Genomic DNA, 19,222 nt, shown 5'->3' with positions numbered 1-19,222 from the left:
AGAACACTTGCAATGATTGACTGCAAGCGAAGCCATTCAAATAATCATTTTTTATCTGGGGACAAAATGGATCGACTGCAAGTATTCAGCTGGAGAAGTTATGGTACTTCTTGTTACTTGGTTATTTTGGTCGATACCTTAAGGGGTATCGAATACCGATACCCAGCCCTGCTGTTGCCCCAAACATGTTCATTAATAAGTTGAAGAGAGGATTTGGTTTCCCTTGGACAGAGCCAGGCTAGTTATTTCCCCCTGTTTTCAGTCTTAGTGCTAAGCTAAGCTAACTGCTCACTGGCAGTAACTTCATATTTGCTGTACTAACATGAAAGTGGTACTGGTGTTTTCATCTGACTCTCAGCAATAAGCATGTAAGAAAAAAATCTAAAATGTCACACTCTTTCTTTAGAAATGAAAAAGTTCGAAATGAAAAAGTAAACATGCAGTTCATTCTTGATCTTGCAAATTGTAGTTTGCAATTGTAGTCCCAACTCAAGGTCCCCTTACTAGCTCTCTGCAGAGTTTAAAACAGCGTCACATGGCCTTCATGAGCGGATGACGTTTGCTCAGTTGTCATGGAGATAGATCTGTTCACATGCAAGCTCAGTAGCCGGTAAGATTTAATTTACAAGCTTTTTGTTGCCCAATGAAGAAAGTGTGGCTGAAAGCTCTGAAATCAGAAAGCTGAAATATTATTCTTAAGTAGTATTTACTATCTTCTCAACAGGACCCTGAGTACAGCATATCTCCCAATAACCTCCTTGTCCCTGCCCCTTTCTACCCTCCCCCTCCCCCTTCCACCCCTCCAGCATTATTCTCTTCCCTCTCCTCCCCCCAGCTCCCTCCCTTTCCTGCCGGCCTCTCAGCAGAGGATGTGTCAGGGAGAGAGAGTGTGTGTGAGGGAAAAGAGGAAAGCCGTCAGTAGAATGGATATGTGCCCTCTCTCCTCCACGCTTTCTTCTCCTTCTTCTTCTTCTCTGTCTCATCTGTGTCTTTCTTCACCCTCCTCTGCCAGTGTTGCACCCTGGGCACCCTCAGTGCCGGCCCTCAGGGGAAAGGAGACACGTCGGGCGGACGCACAGCTGCAAACTGAACTCCAATGTCAGCAGGGGATCAGAAGAATGGTGGGGACAAACCAGAAGGTAACAGAACACACAGACACTCACGGTTTGCCTGTTGACAACATTAGTAAAGGGCCAACACCCAATCCTTCTGAAGTCTGTCATTAGCTAAAGACAAAACAAAGCTGTGCAGGGCTGCGGTATTGCCTGTCTGTCAGATAAATGAATGAACTCTTCAAAAAGGGTCATTCATTAGGTTTAGAATAACGTGTTGATTTGTGGACTGTTGCTTGCATTTGTCAACATATTGAATGTTTGCCAGCCAGTGTCAACCACCCTTTGTGTGATGAAGGTTTCTCCTTCAACACAGGAGCTGTGATAATGATTAAGTTCTCTTGTAAGAGCTACTAACAATACACGTTCATCAACCTGAGTCCAAAAATAAGTCCTCTGATGGTCCCAGTGCAATTTCAAATACTTTTTAAAACAGTATCCCTACAAGGTCCATTTAGTAGTTTTTCTGGAGCTTTTAGTCATACTACGTGATCAAGATCCCTGTTGTCATGAAATTGTACATGTTCAAATTTATATTTTGTGTGTCTGTGTACACTTAGAAAAGAAAGTCAAATTCTGTGATCCCAACGATCACAGAATTTGACTTTTTGAAGATCATGCCACATGACTGAAAGCTCCACAACAGCTACTAAATGAACCATGTGGTGAGATTTTCTCAGGTCAAGAATGGGCTTTAAGTGTCAGAACATTTTCAAATACTTTTCTGACAAGAATGAAGATAACCACGAACTTGTTATTTATTTCATTTTTGAAAATAGCCAGATTTAAAGGGACAGTCTCGCATTTTAGTATTCCACTTCCATAAAGTTGGTGCATTTTGTAAAGACAAATTAACAAAAGAATGGTGCAGCAGAAGTTGAGATATCATGACTTTTAAAACCTGTTGACTCCAGGTATCATCATGCAATTTGGGGACCCAAACACAAGCAGACAGCCGTGACACATCACTGTTCACATCCTTGTTTATCATGCGTCTCCATCTGACCACTTGGGTTAAGATTTTCTTACTGCCTACTTCACTTCTGCTAAAGAGTCAAAGTGCCCCACACACAGTTATTATGTCCACACTCTTACTGGCTACTCACTAGCATGCTCACCAATCATATAAGTGGATGTTTTGGAACAGGTGTCACTGTCAACAGAATTCAACATGTCTCCTTCCATAGGGCAAATCAAAGGAGCACATAAGGAGCAGGTCGTAGAGTGTTTGCACACTGTCACCAAAATAACCTCCATGTCCTACATTAATGATGTAGTCCTTGTTGGAGATGCATCAGGACACATTAGCACTGATACTGCAAAAGATGTGGTCAAATGCATCCCAGACCACCTTGGCAAGTGGTCTGAGTGATTGGATCACAATGCGTTTTGGTTGTTTACACCTGTGTTTAGCGCTGTCCACTTATGATCAGATCACCAAAGTCACATGTAAATACCTGGTGTAAACAGGGCCGTAGTCCCTAGAATGAGTCAAATCCAACAAATCATGTATCCAACACTTTCCATAATGCAACTCAGTAGTATCTTTTGTGTTTGCTGTGACTTGTAAATTAACATTAAAGTCTTGGTGAAGTAAAATCAGTGATTTCTTTCTAAACACATTATAAATGTTTCAAAATACTTGTTACAAACATGTGAAAAGACTGGGTTGTGCCAAAATGTGGGGTTAAATGATTTAGCTGTTTTTCGCCATTTCTGTGTCCAGGATTTCTGGGGTGGGCCTAAATCATGACTATCCTTCATACAACTCCTCCACCACTATAACATTAGAGCACTTAGCATTAGTGTTCTTTTGTTTGGCCCCGGTGTGCTACATTTAACAAGCTCTCTTAGCTCTTTCAGTCGAATACACACATGAGTAAACATGTTTGTTAAATGCCACAATCATGTAAATACAAGTGAAATAGTCATCACTAATGTACGCTTTAGTATTTCAGCCCAAATCGGCTACCTGGCCCGCCGGCAGTTACTGCTCACTGCTGTGGGTGTTTACTTTGTGCTAACGTTAGCTACTGTTAGCTGCTGAATGAGAGGCAGCAGCTCTCTCCTTTGGTTCGGGTTGCTTCCATAGACCATGTGCGCTACTGGGTTATCTGCTAACGAGTGTCTGACGCTTTTCAGTGGCTTGATCTTCGTTTCAGCCACTTTAGCGGACATGCCCCCAGCATCTCAGAGTAAGGAATAACTGCTCATTTTTTCATGATTTTGAAACCTTATTCTGTGTACTTGGTGATTTTTTTTTTTTTTTTCGATTATTCAAATATGGCGGGATGGTTAATAACACTTTTTTCTGTTGTGTGACAAACTTATAACACGTATTTATTTTTGCTTTACCTGAACTTTAATGTGTAAAATCAGAGGAATGCCCCTTTAAAGACACCGTGTATCTGCATAAACAACTGTATATGCTATGGCGTATCAGGAGTAGATCTGTCTGGCAGTAGGTCTCCCATCAGACCGGCTGTAATTCTCCACCATGTGCCATTATGAGCACAGAGTCTGCCGGTTTCCATGCCAACCCACCATTCCCACAGCACTACAGTGCAGCAATCAGTCAGTAGCTGCTGTACTGTTGCCCGTGCAGTTGTGTTTTTGACTGTGCTGTGTTGCAGCTCATGACTCATCACTTTCCTGAATGTGAGCTCTATGGTTTATTGTTTTGCAGACTTGCTGATGATGATGTTTCAGCGCTCATATTTAGTGCTGGTAAGAGATAGTGTCCCATGACCTCCTCTGAGACAGAGGCAGCCCTGTTTGTGTAATTGAGACATCCAAACATCTCCACACAAACACACAGAGTCAGGAAAGGCTGAACTTACCACAACCAAATCCTGAACTTTTAGTGATACATGCTTTATCTGTGACTCTTATAATTTTGTTATCTTAATACAATCAACTGAGCTTTCAACCCTGAAGTCACAGAGAGATTGCTCGATGCTGGTGACCAAGCACAGCACATTTCACTCTGCTGAGTCACTGACCAGAGCATTATTCAATTAAGACCAATTAAGATGTGTAATTCAGTGTGTAAGCCATGTTACGTGACTCTGATGGCTGACTAACAGAAATGTTATCCAGCTTACCTGACTAGCCGACTGACAACAGTGCCTCACTTCTCTCTGCTGTAAAAAGATCCTCTCCATTAAGGTTCAGAGAAATGTTTGACTCAGACTTTGCAACATATCCCATTACCTAAACATCGATACTGCTGCTGCTTAGCATATCTCTTTTTGTGGGTGATGGAGCTGATAGTTCAGCAGTAAACAGTGGGAGCATGGGAGAGCTGGGAGGACATTTGGGGACAATATGGGGAACTATTACAAAATCAGGGTGTTCTTTCCTGGGGCTGGTAAATTGGAAACACATTAAAAACATTTTTTACAAATGCAATACATAGTCACTGTTGACAGAGAACTTCCCAGCTGGGAACAAACTTTATCACACCACACTGGATATTATTTCTTGGAAGCAGAAATGCTGTGGAGACAGAAATAATGACACTCGTGAGTAAGTTAAACCTCATTTGGCAGATAATTAGGCCATTTCAAGCCTTTCTGGCATAGGGAACGATGTGATCTGGTTGCAAAAGTCTCAATTTGCCCTTCCTCTGGTTGAAAAGTTTGAGATTTATAAAACCATGACATTTTAAAAGTTCTCATCCACTTGGGACCAAGCCTGTCCAATTCTGATCGAACGTGATGAAGGGCTTGCCTCAGAAAATTGTTTAGCTGACGTGGTAAGCCACCCAGATCATGAAGTATCTGGTCTCATGATCAGTTTAGTTATATACGACACCATAAACTATAACCACCTCCCATAAATATATGACATGTGAAATATCCCCTTTCCCACTGACTTAATATTTTTATTTAAGAGTATGCACTTTTTAACCCTTTGGGCCCTAGGCGTTTTGGGGGTATTTTTACTGCCTTTACTTTTAAGCTCATATCACAGTCATTATAAAGGCTAGATACACATGCTATATCTTGTTTTTTTCAGGACAATCTGGGCTAACCAGATTTGCCATCATTTCAGGTCCTACTATGTGCCTGTATTTTATGTTATTTTTTATATCAATGAAAAAAACAAATCTGTGTTACTAAATTCTTACATTTTCACATGTATCTCACCATAGCAAGTTGGAAGAAGACATATTCTGCCATATATGAAGAGGGGAGACTCTCTGGAATCTGGCAATATAAGAACCATGATGGTGGGACATTCTGTCACTTCACAGTTGTCCAAAACATGTGGTTTGTGCCAGGCGGACATGATTACCAGTATTTTTTCATTATTGCAAGAAATTCCATTGACTCATTCACAAGTCAAAAATGTATTTTATCTGAAATAAACATGCAATATTTACATCTAAGATAATAGAAAAATAGTCACCCAAGTGCAATGATGTCCTCCAAGATAATATTTGCAACTTTGTTTGCAGTAAACAAAGTTTGTTGTTGTTTTTCAGTTTCAGTTACATATTGGGAGGCATTTTGGGTATTGGGGGGACACATGTCCCCCTCAATGTATATGGTGACTACAGCCCTGTCATGCATGCATAATTAGGCTACAGTTGTCTGGGTGTGCAAAGGTGAAGTGGCTGGTCTTGTCATACAAAGTTTGATGGTGTCAACTGGACAATATGGAGATATTTGCATCTTGAAAGCCGGACTACAAATGTGAATAGACAGGGAGAAACACACGCAAGCCTAAGACGTGGTAAGATAGGATATTCCTCACTATATGAAGTGACTGATAACAAGATCTGTATAATGGATTGTAAAGAAATTCGTCAGGTTTTTATTTTGTAGACAATCTGGATTTATAGCATGATGGGATGACAGCACAATGATGTGTGTGGTGTCATTGGACAGCTCTGCTCCTGCGATTTCATGGGATATGCGTGGCATTTCTGTGCGAGCCTGCATTCGCGAGTAATCCATCCAAGAGTAATGTCTGTGCAAAGCTGTACGAAAGCTGTTATACATCATTTTAGTGTAACTTTATCATTGTTTTTCGCTGTGAAAACATTGGACTACTGACTACTGACTGCTTGGCCTTGTCGGAAAGCTACGATTCTGCTATTTCACGTGATATGCGTGGCTTCTCGCTATGACGCACGGTCGCGGAGAAAATCCACAGAAGAACAGGTGTGAATTTGGACGGACTATGCGTCGTAGGGTTAAGATGTAAACTAAGAGTGACCTGTAGTGTGAAGAAAGGAATCGCTAGTTGATGTTTTCAGTAGAAACCCTTAATAGCTAATGAGGACTGTGCTCACATTGATTTGGATTGATTCAGATATTGAGACAAAACTAGACAAAACCAGGTACTATGAGATGCTGCTGCAGTACTTTTCTAAAATGTGTCGTCTGTGTGCTTTTCAACAAACTGGAAAAGGCAGATTTGGTGAAAACCATCAAGATGTGTCATCATCAACATAACCTGGGTATTAAAGGGATAGTTAAGATTTTTTAAAGTGGGGTTGTGTGTGGTATTTATCCATAGTGAGTGTATTGCCTTTAGTAGATGTCAGTCAGCACACCCCCAGTTTGGAGAAGCAGGCAGGAGTCAGGCAAGCTAGGCAATGTACTGCTGTAGATGGGGTCAGCAACAAAATGAGCCACCTGAAAAAATCACCATCAGTTTAAGTGTACGCTATATTTAGCATATTGTCACTACTTTACCTTTCTGTCAGAGAGCGATTTCCGATGGGGAACTAAAGCTGTCATATCTCTCTAATCACAGCCAGACTCCATTAAGAAAAACCATGATTTAACATTGCTAGACACAGAAGCTGTTGGTCTACTGCTGCCTCGATAAGCTGGTTTGTTTGTGCTATTGTGTGATTTCGGCATTTAAATTGGTTAGTTCAGATTCACCAAAGTCACATAATAACACAAACTAACTCAGCAGCAGCTCCAGTGTTCAGCCAACCAAAATTACTGTTTTTGTCAATGTAGTTTGGTGGCATTGACGCGAGCATAAACAAGGAGCTGAAGTTGTTAATGGCTTCCCTGTTGGAATGGGTAGTCTGACAGAAAGATAAAGCGGTGATAATAGTCTCATTATAGGATATACTTAAATTGTTTTTTTTTTTAAAGTGAGACTTTTTTAGGTGGCTTGAAATACATTTTGTTGCTGACCCCTCCACAGCAGTACTTTGTTTAGCTTCTATAGCGTTACTCCTGCCACTTCTCCAAACTGAATAAGTACCACATACAACCCCACTTCAAAAACTACTAACCCTTTAAGGGAAAAAAGGTGTGTAGGCTAACAACCTGACCAACATAACAAAATATGGCTGATGATTTTTTTGTCATCATGCTTTAAAAACCTTTATAATTTTAGCTACTTTCCACTCATCCCTGTTTTTTTGTCAGTGGACATGATTTTAATATTAAATTTCCTGGAAAATGTGGTTCTTCACTGAGTTTTAAAGCCGGTTATCGTAAGATTTGAATTTTTTTTTACATTGGCGACTCCCAGTGGGAGTATCAGAAAAGACAATGGCAAACTAAAATACATATCATAAGAAGAAATGTTATGATTCCATATCTACTTTACATATATTCCACACATTTGGGCTTAAAAAGAGTAAACATCTGCCTCTGTGCAGCAATGACATATGTATATTTTCAGTAATGTTGGTAATAATGTTATTCTTTCCTGTTTTTCTGTCAGACATGATGCCAGTGGCAAAGGTATGGCCAGAGGTGGAGAGGGCCGAGTGTTTGGCCCGTGGTGCTGCCCTGAAGTGGGCATCAGGTGTTTTCTGTCGGCCTGAGCATCTGGAGCGACTGAGCCAGTACAAGAAGAGAGAGAGTCAGAGAACTGCCTCCATTCACACCAGACTGAAGGTGACATCAGAGGCACACATCAAAACACACACAGATATGTATACACAACATGACACTATGTGACCTCAGTTTATAAATGGTCAAGTTAATGGTTGCAGCTGTGCACTTAAGAAGAAAGTGTTGCTGTAAGTCATCAGTGGGAATCAATAGTAACTACTGTGCTGCTGCATGTCACTGCTGCTTTCCTTTCAGTCCATGGTTCAGTCGTACCTGGAGGGGGTAGGCTGGGGTCTGGAGCAGCTCCGGGAGGCCAGGGTCGAGCTGAAGGAGGTGTCACATGCTTTGAAGAAAGCAGGACTGGAGTCTGATCGAAACGCAGAGGGGGTGAAGTCTCTGGAGAGGCTGAGAGAAGCATCTGTCAACCACTGTCAGCTCCTCGCGGCCGTTAGCAACCTGCCACGACTTTACTCTGGTGAGATGCTGCACAAAGTGTGAGTGATTATAACACAGGGCATCTTACTCTGATTCATACTGTACATGGAGTAAATAAAATTGCAAATATACCGGCAATATAATGCAGTCCAACACATCAGCCACTTCTGTGAAGCCTATAATGTTGTTTAAATTTGATGTTAAGTAAAGAATAAATTTTTGCTGTAAAGTAAAACATGCATCTTCAGTCAATAACAGCCCAAAGTAGCACCAAGAAGTTATTGTGTAAGTTGTTGACAGTTGGATGAATTAAAGTTCCCTCCCTCCTTTCCCTCCTTGCCCTTTGCAGTGCGTAGCATGGTGTTGGAGACTGAGCGTCTAGTGGAGTCCAGGCGACTCCTGGAAGCCCACGCCCGGTTGATGGATCTGGAGCGCTGGCAGGATGACATCCTTTGGCAGCTCCATGGAACTGCTGGGACAGCAGGAAGTGCACTCAGCACAGAAGACCAGGAGCTAGTAGCCAAATATTTCTCTGGTGTTGGGCAGCTGGTGGACGCCCTGGGTAAGGAGATCTTATAGACACAGGGTTGGACAGCTTCACAGTTTACGCAGTTGTATGAGTGGAATTAATCCTACTCATTCAAAAGCAAACATATATGGAAACTGTATTTGTTGTGATTTAGTGCCCCATTTTCATCCATTCTAGGCATAATGCGTTCGGTTGTGTATGTGCATGTGTGTATCTGTCTGTCTGCAACTAATCTCACAAAATACTGGACCAGTCAGCCTTATATTTTGTGTGCACATTTACCACTTAAAAACACCTGTTATATGGTTTTATTCGCCATTGACTGCTGACTCCTCACTCTTTTTAACCAGCTTGTGGAACAAAATTACATAGCAACAGCATAGAGTAAAAGGCATTCACAGCAATCGACTGGGCTAAAAACAAACCTTACCTGGTCTGTTGCAGGCCACATTTTAGCCTTCATCATGGCTCAAAAACAGACATAGAAAAGCAGATATGCAGATACAGCACCATATGAGATGAATAAATCCCTGTTTTTGTTACCTTCACCACCATCTTGACTATAAGGGAACTGGGAGAGACAATTGAGTGAGATTCACTTCTTGTTTTTTGAGGAGAGAGGGAGGTAGGGGATTTTATTGGACATTGTGTCTAAGGTTTGTCTTCATGTAGCCTGTCTACTCAAGGAACACCATGATAATGTAACCTGCATTTTATCTTCCCTTCATTCCACCACTGTCATGTATACAGGCTGGACACACAGCCCACCCTGCACTCTCTGTTCCCACCCACATGTCCCCAGACACACCTGGCAGGACTGCACTTTTCTAGTTCTGTATAGATATAGATACAAAAACTTAGATGTATCCATAACCTTTCTTGTATCAACAGAATTTCATTGGACAAAGACTAGGTATTAATTCTTAATCATTTTTTGGTGCAGACCAAAATGTCTTTGTGGCTTGATAACACTAAAGGCTGGCACAGACTATTTAAGCAGTTTTGTTTTCTTAGTTAAAGCTGTATTGGTTGATTTTACAAATACAAATACGAATATGAAAACTTAATTGTCCACAATGTCGAAATTTTCCTTCGGTTTCACCATAACACGTCATAAGACATAGAAGTAGAAGTCTTAGCAGTACACATTCATTAACAATGCCACTCACAACATACAAGTCAGTAATACATACATAACATACAAGTGTCCATGAAATGAAATGGACTTTCTGTGCAAAGAGCTGCGACAAAGTATTAGGAGCTTCTCACTGTGTAACAGTCCTATGTGTGGATCTTAGTTTCATTTATTACCTTAAGAGCTCTTGGGACGGGTAGCACAGTGGTGCAGTGGTTAGCACTGTTGTCTCACAGCACAGGTGGGGGAGCCTCTCTCTGCAGAGTTTGCATGTTCTCCCCTTGTCAGTGTGGGTTTTCTCCGGGTACTCCAAAGATATGCAGGATAGGTTAATTGGTGATTCTAAGGTGTGAATGTGAGCACGAATGATTGTCTGTCTCTATGTGTCAGCCTTATGATAGTCTGGTGACCTGTCCAGGGTGTACCCCACCTATCACCCAGTGTCAGCTGGGATAGGCCCCCAACAGGATACGCATTTATAGAAACTGAATGAATGAATGAATGAATGAGCACTTGGGACAAAGGATTTCTTGGATTTTTTTCTTTCTTTCTCTTTTGGCCACTTGGGGGCAGCAGAACAAGTTCATAACACAACAATGACATATTTTCACCTTATTAGGTTCTTTTGGAAAACATGTCAGCAAAAAATTGTCCGTTTACGCAACCAATAGACATGTGATAACATCGGAATTCATTTGGAGTCATGTTTCTGGTCGTTCACCAGCTCCTGAGGAAAACACCTCTTTAGCTGCTAAATTATCCACTATGTTCACCAGCTACAGAAGTTGCTTACTTTATCTGCCTGCTGATTGATTCTGGACAGGTCGCATACAGTCAATTTATTAGAGCGTTTTGCTAAAACATCTTTTAGCTACAAAGCTCACCTCAATTGCAGCTGCAGCAAGCAACCAAAACAATGAGCTAAAAGAGGCTAAAAAGCTGCAGAGTTGAGGGGAACAGCACAGTTGGGTGATGATTCTCTGTGTGTCTGTAACTTCTCAGTGACATCCGATCACAGCACGCATAGTCATTTTATCCATTGTTTGTATAAAAATATTTATTAGTGCAGCTTTAAAGTTGTTATGATGGAATATGAGAGGTGAGCAGCAGTTGGTATTAAATCTCCTGTATTAACAATCAGGCAATGTACCGTTTGTATCAGTGCTCATAAAATGAAAACTTTAAAGCAGCTTTAATAAATAATGAAAGCACACAGTCTGTCTCCATCCTCAACATCCACCCTATGGCTGCAGGTAAGGAGCTGTGGGCGGTGGTGAGCAGTGCTCTGGCTCTGGCCCGACAAAACCCCACACCGTTTGTGTCAGCGGTGAGGATAGTGGAGCGGGAGGAGGCCCTGGACCAAGCCTTACTGGAGGAGAGAGGGGGGACCAGAGGCAACAGCAGGCCGCTGCCCCCAGGACGCCCTCGCTGCTGGAGGGCATGCTTCTTCCAGGTCAACACCAGCTGATACAAACATAACACATCACCTTTTTATCAAGTTTTTTTTCTTTTTAAACTTCTAATTGTATGATAAAGTCTGTCCTGTGTCACATTTTCTGTCTTTCAGGTACTAGAGGAGGCCGTCTCTGCACGGTTTCGCAGTGTTTCCTACCTGCACACACGTGGTCCAGGTCTAGCAGGCCACCTCTCTGCTCTCCAACACGCTATCATGGCTGACCTGGCCACTGTACGCCACCTGCTGGAGCACTGCGTCCCACCACACTACCAGTTAACAGGAGCCTACCTGAAAGCCAGCCACCGCTGTTTACATGCTCACCTGGCACAGGTCAGTGATGCTGCAACTTGTTTAACTTTTGTACTCTTCATTATGCATACTACAAATCTGATAGTACAAATCAATTACAGGGACATATTATCTCTTACATAATGTGATGCTATGCATGATCATAGTAAGAGCCAGGAGCCATAAATATGGTCTTTAATGGATTTAATGGTCTGTCCTAAGTTAACCACATTTTTAATTAGCAGTTATTTTCTCTGCGGCAGTCACCATCTTGAGTTTATAGATTTATTATCATTTTAAACATTATACATGTTTAAGTGATTCTTGTGGCCTAGGTTAGCAGCTGGGACTTGGAAAGTGGTGAAATCTTTGCAGTGCTCAACTGGGTGCTACACATCTACAACAGGTGAGGTTCATGACCTGCACACACTCTGTGTTCTATTCTTTGTCTTTCTATCTGTGGCTGGTTCTTTGTGCTTTAAAGCAGTGTTTGTAATGTGTCGCAAAATTAAAATTTAAGGATTATGCAAGTTTGAACTGAGATGACTTGAGAGATTGAGGTCATTGAACACACCTAGGTCAACAACTCCTCCATAGCCATGGAGTCAATACTTGGGAGGACCAAATCTGCAGGGGAGTCCAGCCCACCTCAGAAAAAAAAATTAAAAAACAAATTTCTAATTATATGATATGATTTATCAAAAATAAGTACAGCTACTGTAAACACAATACAATATAACTATGCAAAAATGAAAACTACCTCTGTCAGTAAATATATTGTCCAGCCAAGCAACAGCAGACCTGCAGTACACCACAATACTAGATCTGATAGTAAAAATAATGGCAATAACTTTAATTTATTTGCGAATATGATTACATTTGCTGATGATTATTTGGGACAGTGGTGCATGGTTGCCTGTCTGTGTCCACTCTAATGTGTTATTATAATGATATTTTTTATTCAGCGTTCACATAGTGACAATATTTGTTTTGGATGCCATTGCTATTGGACATTGTTAATGGTCAAAAGCTTAGAGTGTGACAGTCTTGATTTGGCAGCCCAGACATGATGGGTCATCCAGAGCTGGTGACCGAGATGGAGAGAGTAGAACTAGGACCGCTCATCTCCACTGAGGGACTGGAGCAGCTGCAGAACAAATACGTGCAGAGTGTTCGGGTGAGTTATACTGTAGATACACAAATTATGACCTGAGTCCCAGGGTCCTACACAGTTCAAGTAATTGTAGCGCACTTAATTAAAAAGACATTATATAAACTGAAAGTACAGAGGACTACACATGTTCTGTTAGACATCCATCATGTCACATCTTCCAGCATTTTAATGATGGATATCTATTACCTTTTCATAGGGAAACATTGAATACCTATGAAAAAACAATTTTAATTCATATCTGAAAAAGTTGGTGACATTGAAACTGAAACTGGGTTGGAACCACATGCAGAGCGTTACAGAAAGTGGAGGAACATGATAGTATCTGTGTTGTTATACTGAGTGTATTCAATGTGTGCCCATGTTGTTGCTGTTACAGAAAAGTGTATCAGAGTGGATGCACAAAGCTCTACAGGTGGAGCTGCAAGACTGGCAGAGAGACCAGGAGCCAGATACAGACCATGAAGGTTTCTACCAAACCAGCCTGCCCACTATCATCACACAGGTAAACATGCCATACACATACACTAGACATACACATACACAAACACACACACACACACACACACACTGCAACAGCACACAGCAGGTTGTGGAACTTAACTTATTTGTGTACAGTACAGCATGGCGTTAAAAAGTATTAAATTGTCTTAAATTCAGATTGGTCACAATCACGAGAATTTCTGTTGTTGGCGCTATGGAAAGTAACATTTGAACAAGAGGGAAACACTATTCAACAGATGATACAAAACACAACTTCTGTGTGTGTTCTGCCTTGCTCATTAAGTAGTATGCACTGAGGATGTCATCAGTTTCATGTTAGTGCACTTTTCATTTTAAACTGACATCAATGTGCAAATTTGAGAAGAGTACATTTATACTTTCAGTGTGTATGTCCGTCCCAAGTTTACTCTTAAATTTCATTTTTGTTTTGTCCATGGTAGATGCTTGAGGAGAACGCCCGGGTGGCTCTGATGATTGGAGAATCCCTACGAGATCAGACGATACAGATGGGACTGTATGAGATGGAGAACCTCCTGAACAGGTGTGCAAGCTGCACTTGTAGGTGCCTGTCAGACATTTTAATTACTAGTATACAGAGCAGGCTCAGGCAAGTCTTCCCTCTCATCCTTTCATTACCTCCATTCCTTCACATAACAGGTTTCGAGAAGCTCTGGTAGAGTTCGGGAAGGAGCATCGCAGGGATCCGAGCAACAACAAAAACAAGTTCTACCTCCACTATCTGCTGGCCTCCATCAGCAACTGCATCATCCTCAAGTGAGACAATGGCAGAGTGGTGGTGAATGGCTGCTGAAAAAGCTTTCAAAGCTGCATACACAGTTGTTGGACTAATTTTGGACAGTTTGAGGACTCAGAATAGGTTAGAATTTTCTGGCAAGCATCAGTGTTGTGGTAATATTTGTGGCAACTGTTTTTCCATGCTCAAAGAGAGCATACTGTAAAAAACAGAGAACTAGAAAAGAAGAGGTTTCTTGTGAAACTGTGTTTTTTTTTCCTATAAATGGAAACAGATGGACAAAGACATTTCTTCAGCCAAGGCTAATCATGGAGATATTCTTTTTTATTTTGGCAAATCATCTCATATTCATCTCCAATCAAGCTGTGCGTCGCCAATCAATGGGGCATGTAGTTTTTAGTCTGCACATTTTATTGCCTGTGGACATTTAGTGATGTTGAGATTCAACCTAAATGCCAGAAAAAATTCTGGCATTATATGTTTCTGTGAACTATGGATACGTTACATTTGTGTTTTATTATGAAGCAGATACTTTGAGATACGATTCAACAGCACTGTGGTTAATGTGTGGTAAGGTTTAGGCACGACAACAACTTGATCAGGAAAAAAATCATGTTTGGCTTAAAATACCCAGTTCTGGGTGCACTATCACTGCTGAAAACACAGCGATGATTCTTTAAACTTACTAAAGAACTACAAGCTTTTAGGTTTATCACATCACATGCAGTTGTTAAAGACTGGAGGCAGCTGGCTACTGACTTCTACTCTACTTCCTGTAATGAGGATACTATCTAATCAGTTTGTCCTTAATTAAATTGATTAAAAATTAAGCTCTGATGATCTGCCTGATGGAGGTGGTGCTGTCTCTCTAGTAGTCCCAGCACAACAAACGACAAGAACTGGCAAAATAAAAGCTAATGAAATAAAAATCAGAAAACCAAATACAGGCCTAAACAAAATCCCCTGTCTTTCCTGTGTTCGATGCAGAAAGTCCACAGAGAGCCTGCAGCAGCAGCAATCATCCCGGTCGGCAGGACAGTTGTCTCGGACTCCTCCCAACCCTCTGGCAGCTCTGGACCGGGCAGTGAGACGGGCGTGTCGTCTGGTGATGGATCAGCTCCTGCTGGACCTTAAACCTTTCCTTCCAGCCCTGCTAACCCGACCCTGGCTGGTCCAGGGAGACCCCACCCCTAAACTCTGCCACGTCCTGGAGCGCCACCTGGAGCTGTACGGCCGTGTTCGACCACCCTGCAGACAGGTCACAGCTTTGCTCTGATTTTGTCTTTTCTCAGTTTATTGTTTGATTAAATCCAGTGGGTGGAGCTGAAGAAGAGTTTTATGTCAAATCAATTTAAGGCACAAAACAAAGGGAGGAGGACTCTAGTATTTGTATTTACTTCTTTTTCCTCATGTGTGGGATGTGCTTGTCTTATTATACATAATAATGTACATAATGTGGTATAAGATTATTTATGTCTTGGATACCTCAAAGAAACAAATATGCCCACTACAATTTATACAGTCCAAATATATGAATATTTATTAAACTAGGAATTTATCATATGACTATGTAATTCACAAACTCAAAACTTTTGGCCGAATCTTATTTTAATGTCTACAGCGCCTGCAAGAGGAGGCCCAGTGGCTGATGGTGGTCGAGTATGTCAGGGCTCTGATGCAGAAGAGGCTGGTGTGTCGCAATGCTGAGGAAAGGAGGCAGCTCGCTCAGCAGATGGTTCAGGACGACCAGCAGTTTAGAGAAATCTTCCACGGCCTGGTGAGGAGGAGCTGACTCGTGCCGTCACGATTCAGAAAAGTTCATTAATGCATTTTAAAACTCTGGAATATCATGGTGTATCAGAAGTCTAAGCAGTAGTAGTAGCAACAGGAGTTTTAGTGTCTCATGATGGCTTAAAGGAATACTTCACCCACAAAATCACCATTTGTATATCACTCACCCTGTGTTACATTGCATTTCATAGAGATAACTCTGTTTTTCTCGTATGCTGTCACTGTGAACGGAGAATCCAAAAAAGGACAACATTCATTATTCATTCAAGTAATTATGGTCTACATTTCACAACAGCAAAACTATATCAAAACATCTGTTTACAAACTCTCTCACGACTCGTGCAGAATAATCCAAGTCTCATTTATCCAGGTGAATGCCCAGTGCTTCCCAAACATTTTCTCTAAAACATTACAATTTAAAACAGGTCAGACAGTCAAACATGGACAAGTAGCATGTCTGTATGTGCATAGGTTTGAATTCTGCTCAAGCACAGCTCAAGGGCACATGCATACCCAGGTACGCTCAGGGAGCACTACTCATAGTGTTTTATATCATAATGTTGTAGCGAAAATTCATGTGTTTAAAAAGTAATGAGAATAGACTGGATAAATGAGACTGGTATTATACTGCATGAGTTGTGTGAGAGTTTGTAAACAGATGTTTTGATGTAGTTTTGCTGTTGTTAAATGTGGACCCTGATTACTTCAATTCCTGAAGACTGTTTGCCTTTTTTGGATTTTCCATTCACTGTGGAGGCATGTGGAAAAAACAACTTTTCTTAGTGAATTCAAGGTATTGTGCGGTTAGTAACTGATATACAAATGGTCATTTTGTGGGTGAAGTATTCCTTTAAAAGCTGTCTATATTCAGATTCCTGTATCAATCAAACTGGTGTACCTTTCTGCAGGAAGGTGAAGGGTCAGTACCTGAAGTGAATCCTTTGGCCTTACTACCTGTCCTGGCTGACTTTATTCAGCTGGGGGACTCTGGCATGCTCACTCTGGAAGTTTCTGGACTCGCAACCAAATACCCTGACATCAGGTAATCTGACCCTCCTGCTTTTCAGCCCTCACTGCTAATTACTAGTGTAATTGTTAAACTGCCACAATCTCTTGATAGCATGTAACACTAATGATGTTACGAAAAAAAAGTTTTATGACCATGTGTCTCTGTTTCCTTAGTGACGAGCATGTGTCTGTACTGCTGGACATCCGTGGGGATGTCTCCAGGGACGTCAGAGGGGCTGTAATGGAATCACTGGAGCAGAGCGCCCCCCCTCTGCCTGCAGGATATCGACCCATCTTCACTGACATCCTGGTGCCTCACTCCACCATGGCCTTCTGCCTGCCCACTGCCAAGTGTGCATGACTGGGGCTGAAAACTGTGGCCTGAACTCAGATTTTCACATTAAAGACAGGTGGAGGTGGATCTGTTTCTCAGATCATCAAGCCAGATGCCCACAGCTCGTTGGAGCAAACAAATGAACACTGGTGAATCTGCTCCTGTTGTGCTCAAGTTACACTGACGGATGGCCAGTCTGTGATCAAGTCTGTCACTCATTATTTATCCAAAGTGCATCAGCTGAGTTTTTTCCTGCTTCACACTCACAGTATTACACGTTATTCATTCTGGGAGCTGCCCAGTACCACGACATTGTGCTCTTTTGTTGCCCAATGAAGTAGATTAAGGGTTCAGGGCCTTGCCCAAGGGTCGTTAACGATACATGTTAAGTGAGGGGAGAGTGACACTTTTTCGTTTCCTTCACCTACAGCTTAACAGGGCTTTGAGCAGGTGACTTGATGATCTAACTTCATTTGAAACTCATTTGCCTGGTACAATTCTGAATCTGTATGCCACTACAGCTAAAATGGTTATAAGTTGTTGTCTTGTGTCTTGGCGATTTATGCCACAGATTTAACCAGACGTGGACATTAAAGCTGCGTGAGCAGCTTTAAACAACAGGCTCAAATGTTTGACACTGGCTTCTTTTCTTTGCACACAGCCCTCTTTATATGTGCCATCTTGGCCGTTGCATGATACTATCAAATGGATCATGCCGTTTTAAAAGGATGATTCCCTATTAAAATATTTCATTGACAGTACTTTCTACTGAACAACTGCTTTAAATGCCTTCAGCAACATTCCTTTCACCATCACTGTATTTGGGTGGCAGCAGACATTTTAGTGGCAGATATCTCACAAAACCAAAATTATTCACATGGCTACATGTTATGACTAAGATGTTTGTGTGTGTATGTGTGACTCAGGTGAACTGACACATTAAGTGGCATCCATCACATAACACAATTGCACCTATTGGAGATAATTATTCAGGGATGTATGACACCTTCCTGAAGAAACAAACCATTGGATTTTGAATTGGCAAATCAATTTGTGTATATGATGCAGTGTTTATTTCATGCAGAGCTTAGGAGTCAATGGTTTGAAATTACATCTAGATAAAATCTGATTTCTGGTATATTCATTGAAAAGCCAAACAATAAAAAGACACCATGAAGCATCTGAAGGATTTTGCCATATGTGACAGACAACAGTAGATTGATCAGTTACAACATAAAGTGTCTGACTTTTAGAATATGAAGAGCATTTTATTAAAGCACCATCACATTACAGTCTAAGGCTAAACAAGGGTTTTCAGTGAGGGCTCTTGGACTGTGACCCATCCCACTGGAGGAGCTCAGACTGCTGTAATTACATCTAAATCACCTTTGAAATCAACTTGTCATTAACTTGGCTTCATGTATTATTGTCATTTCTTAAAAATGTGTCCAGTTTATCTTGTATTGATGTTCATATTGGGTGTTTTTAGTCAGTTTTTTATGTATTTATTGTATTTATGTATGACTTTTCTGCAATGTTTCCTGTTGTTGTTGCAAAGGATGTTCCCCTTGTTCTGGTTCAATGCCAGCCTCTAAAGCACACTGTAAACTCTGTCACATAAATGCTAAAATAAATGCTTTTTAAAGTATACTTTCATCTGTTATGATTAATATTTTTACTATTACAAATTCCTACGGGAATATGATAAAAATAAAAATGGTGTTATGTAGCGCTTGTACTTTTCATTTTAGATTTACAGAAAAAAGTATAGCATAAAAAGTAAAGGAGAAAAAATAAATCTATTATATGACATTTTACACTGTTGGTAATATAATGAAAAAGTTAATTAGGTAATGTCAAAAAATATTAACACACAACAAGAGTTAC

General features: G+C 41.1%; 1 protein-coding gene across 2 annotated transcripts; it reads left to right on the top strand.

Annotated features, from left to right (window-relative positions):
• The first annotated feature begins 856 nt into the window (after positions 1–856).
• exoc3l1 (exocyst complex component 3-like 1) lies at positions 857–18,985 on the top strand. Of its 2 annotated transcripts, XM_033633975.2 has the most exons (15): positions 857–1,139; positions 7,818–7,993; positions 8,186–8,405; positions 8,715–8,927; positions 11,283–11,482; positions 11,597–11,815; positions 12,109–12,179; positions 12,833–12,950; positions 13,324–13,449; positions 13,889–13,989; positions 14,106–14,222; positions 15,190–15,460; positions 15,824–15,979; positions 16,902–17,035; positions 17,176–18,985. In XM_033633975.2, exons 1-15 carry the CDS (start codon positions 1,097–1,099, stop codon positions 17,360–17,362), a joined length of 2,352 nt encoding a protein of 783 aa, XP_033489866.1. In that variant the 5' UTR covers positions 857–1,096; the 3' UTR covers positions 17,363–18,985. The 2 variants fall into 2 exon arrangements, with proteins under 2 accessions (XP_033489866.1, XP_033489867.1); XM_033633976.2 differs by lacking the exons at positions 857–1,139; positions 7,818–7,993 and having other exon boundaries at positions 8,283–8,424.
• Positions 18,986–19,222: the final 237 nt, after the last annotated feature.

Source organism: Epinephelus lanceolatus, chromosome 5 (assembly GCF_041903045.1).
Source record: "Epinephelus lanceolatus isolate andai-2023 chromosome 5, ASM4190304v1, whole genome shotgun sequence".
In the NCBI taxonomy this organism is placed as follows: Eukaryota; Metazoa; Chordata; class Actinopteri; order Perciformes; family Serranidae; genus Epinephelus; species Epinephelus lanceolatus.
Note: the sequence above shows the minus strand (reverse complement) of the source record. Positions and strands in the feature narration are given on the sequence as shown.

Excerpts from the sequence above, each read along its gene's own strand:
- exoc3l1 (XM_033633975.2), top strand. The coding sequence starts at position 1,097 with ATGTCAGCAGGGGATCAGAAGAATGGTGGGGACAAACCAGAAG. Across the intron at positions 8,928-11,282 it reads GCAGCTGGTGGACGCCCTGG|GTAAGGAGCTGTGGGCGGTG; the intron begins GTAAGGAGATCT and ends CTATGGCTGCAG. Across the intron at positions 15,980-16,901 it reads GAGAAATCTTCCACGGCCTG|GAAGGTGAAGGGTCAGTACC; the intron begins GTGAGGAGGAGC and ends ACCTTTCTGCAG.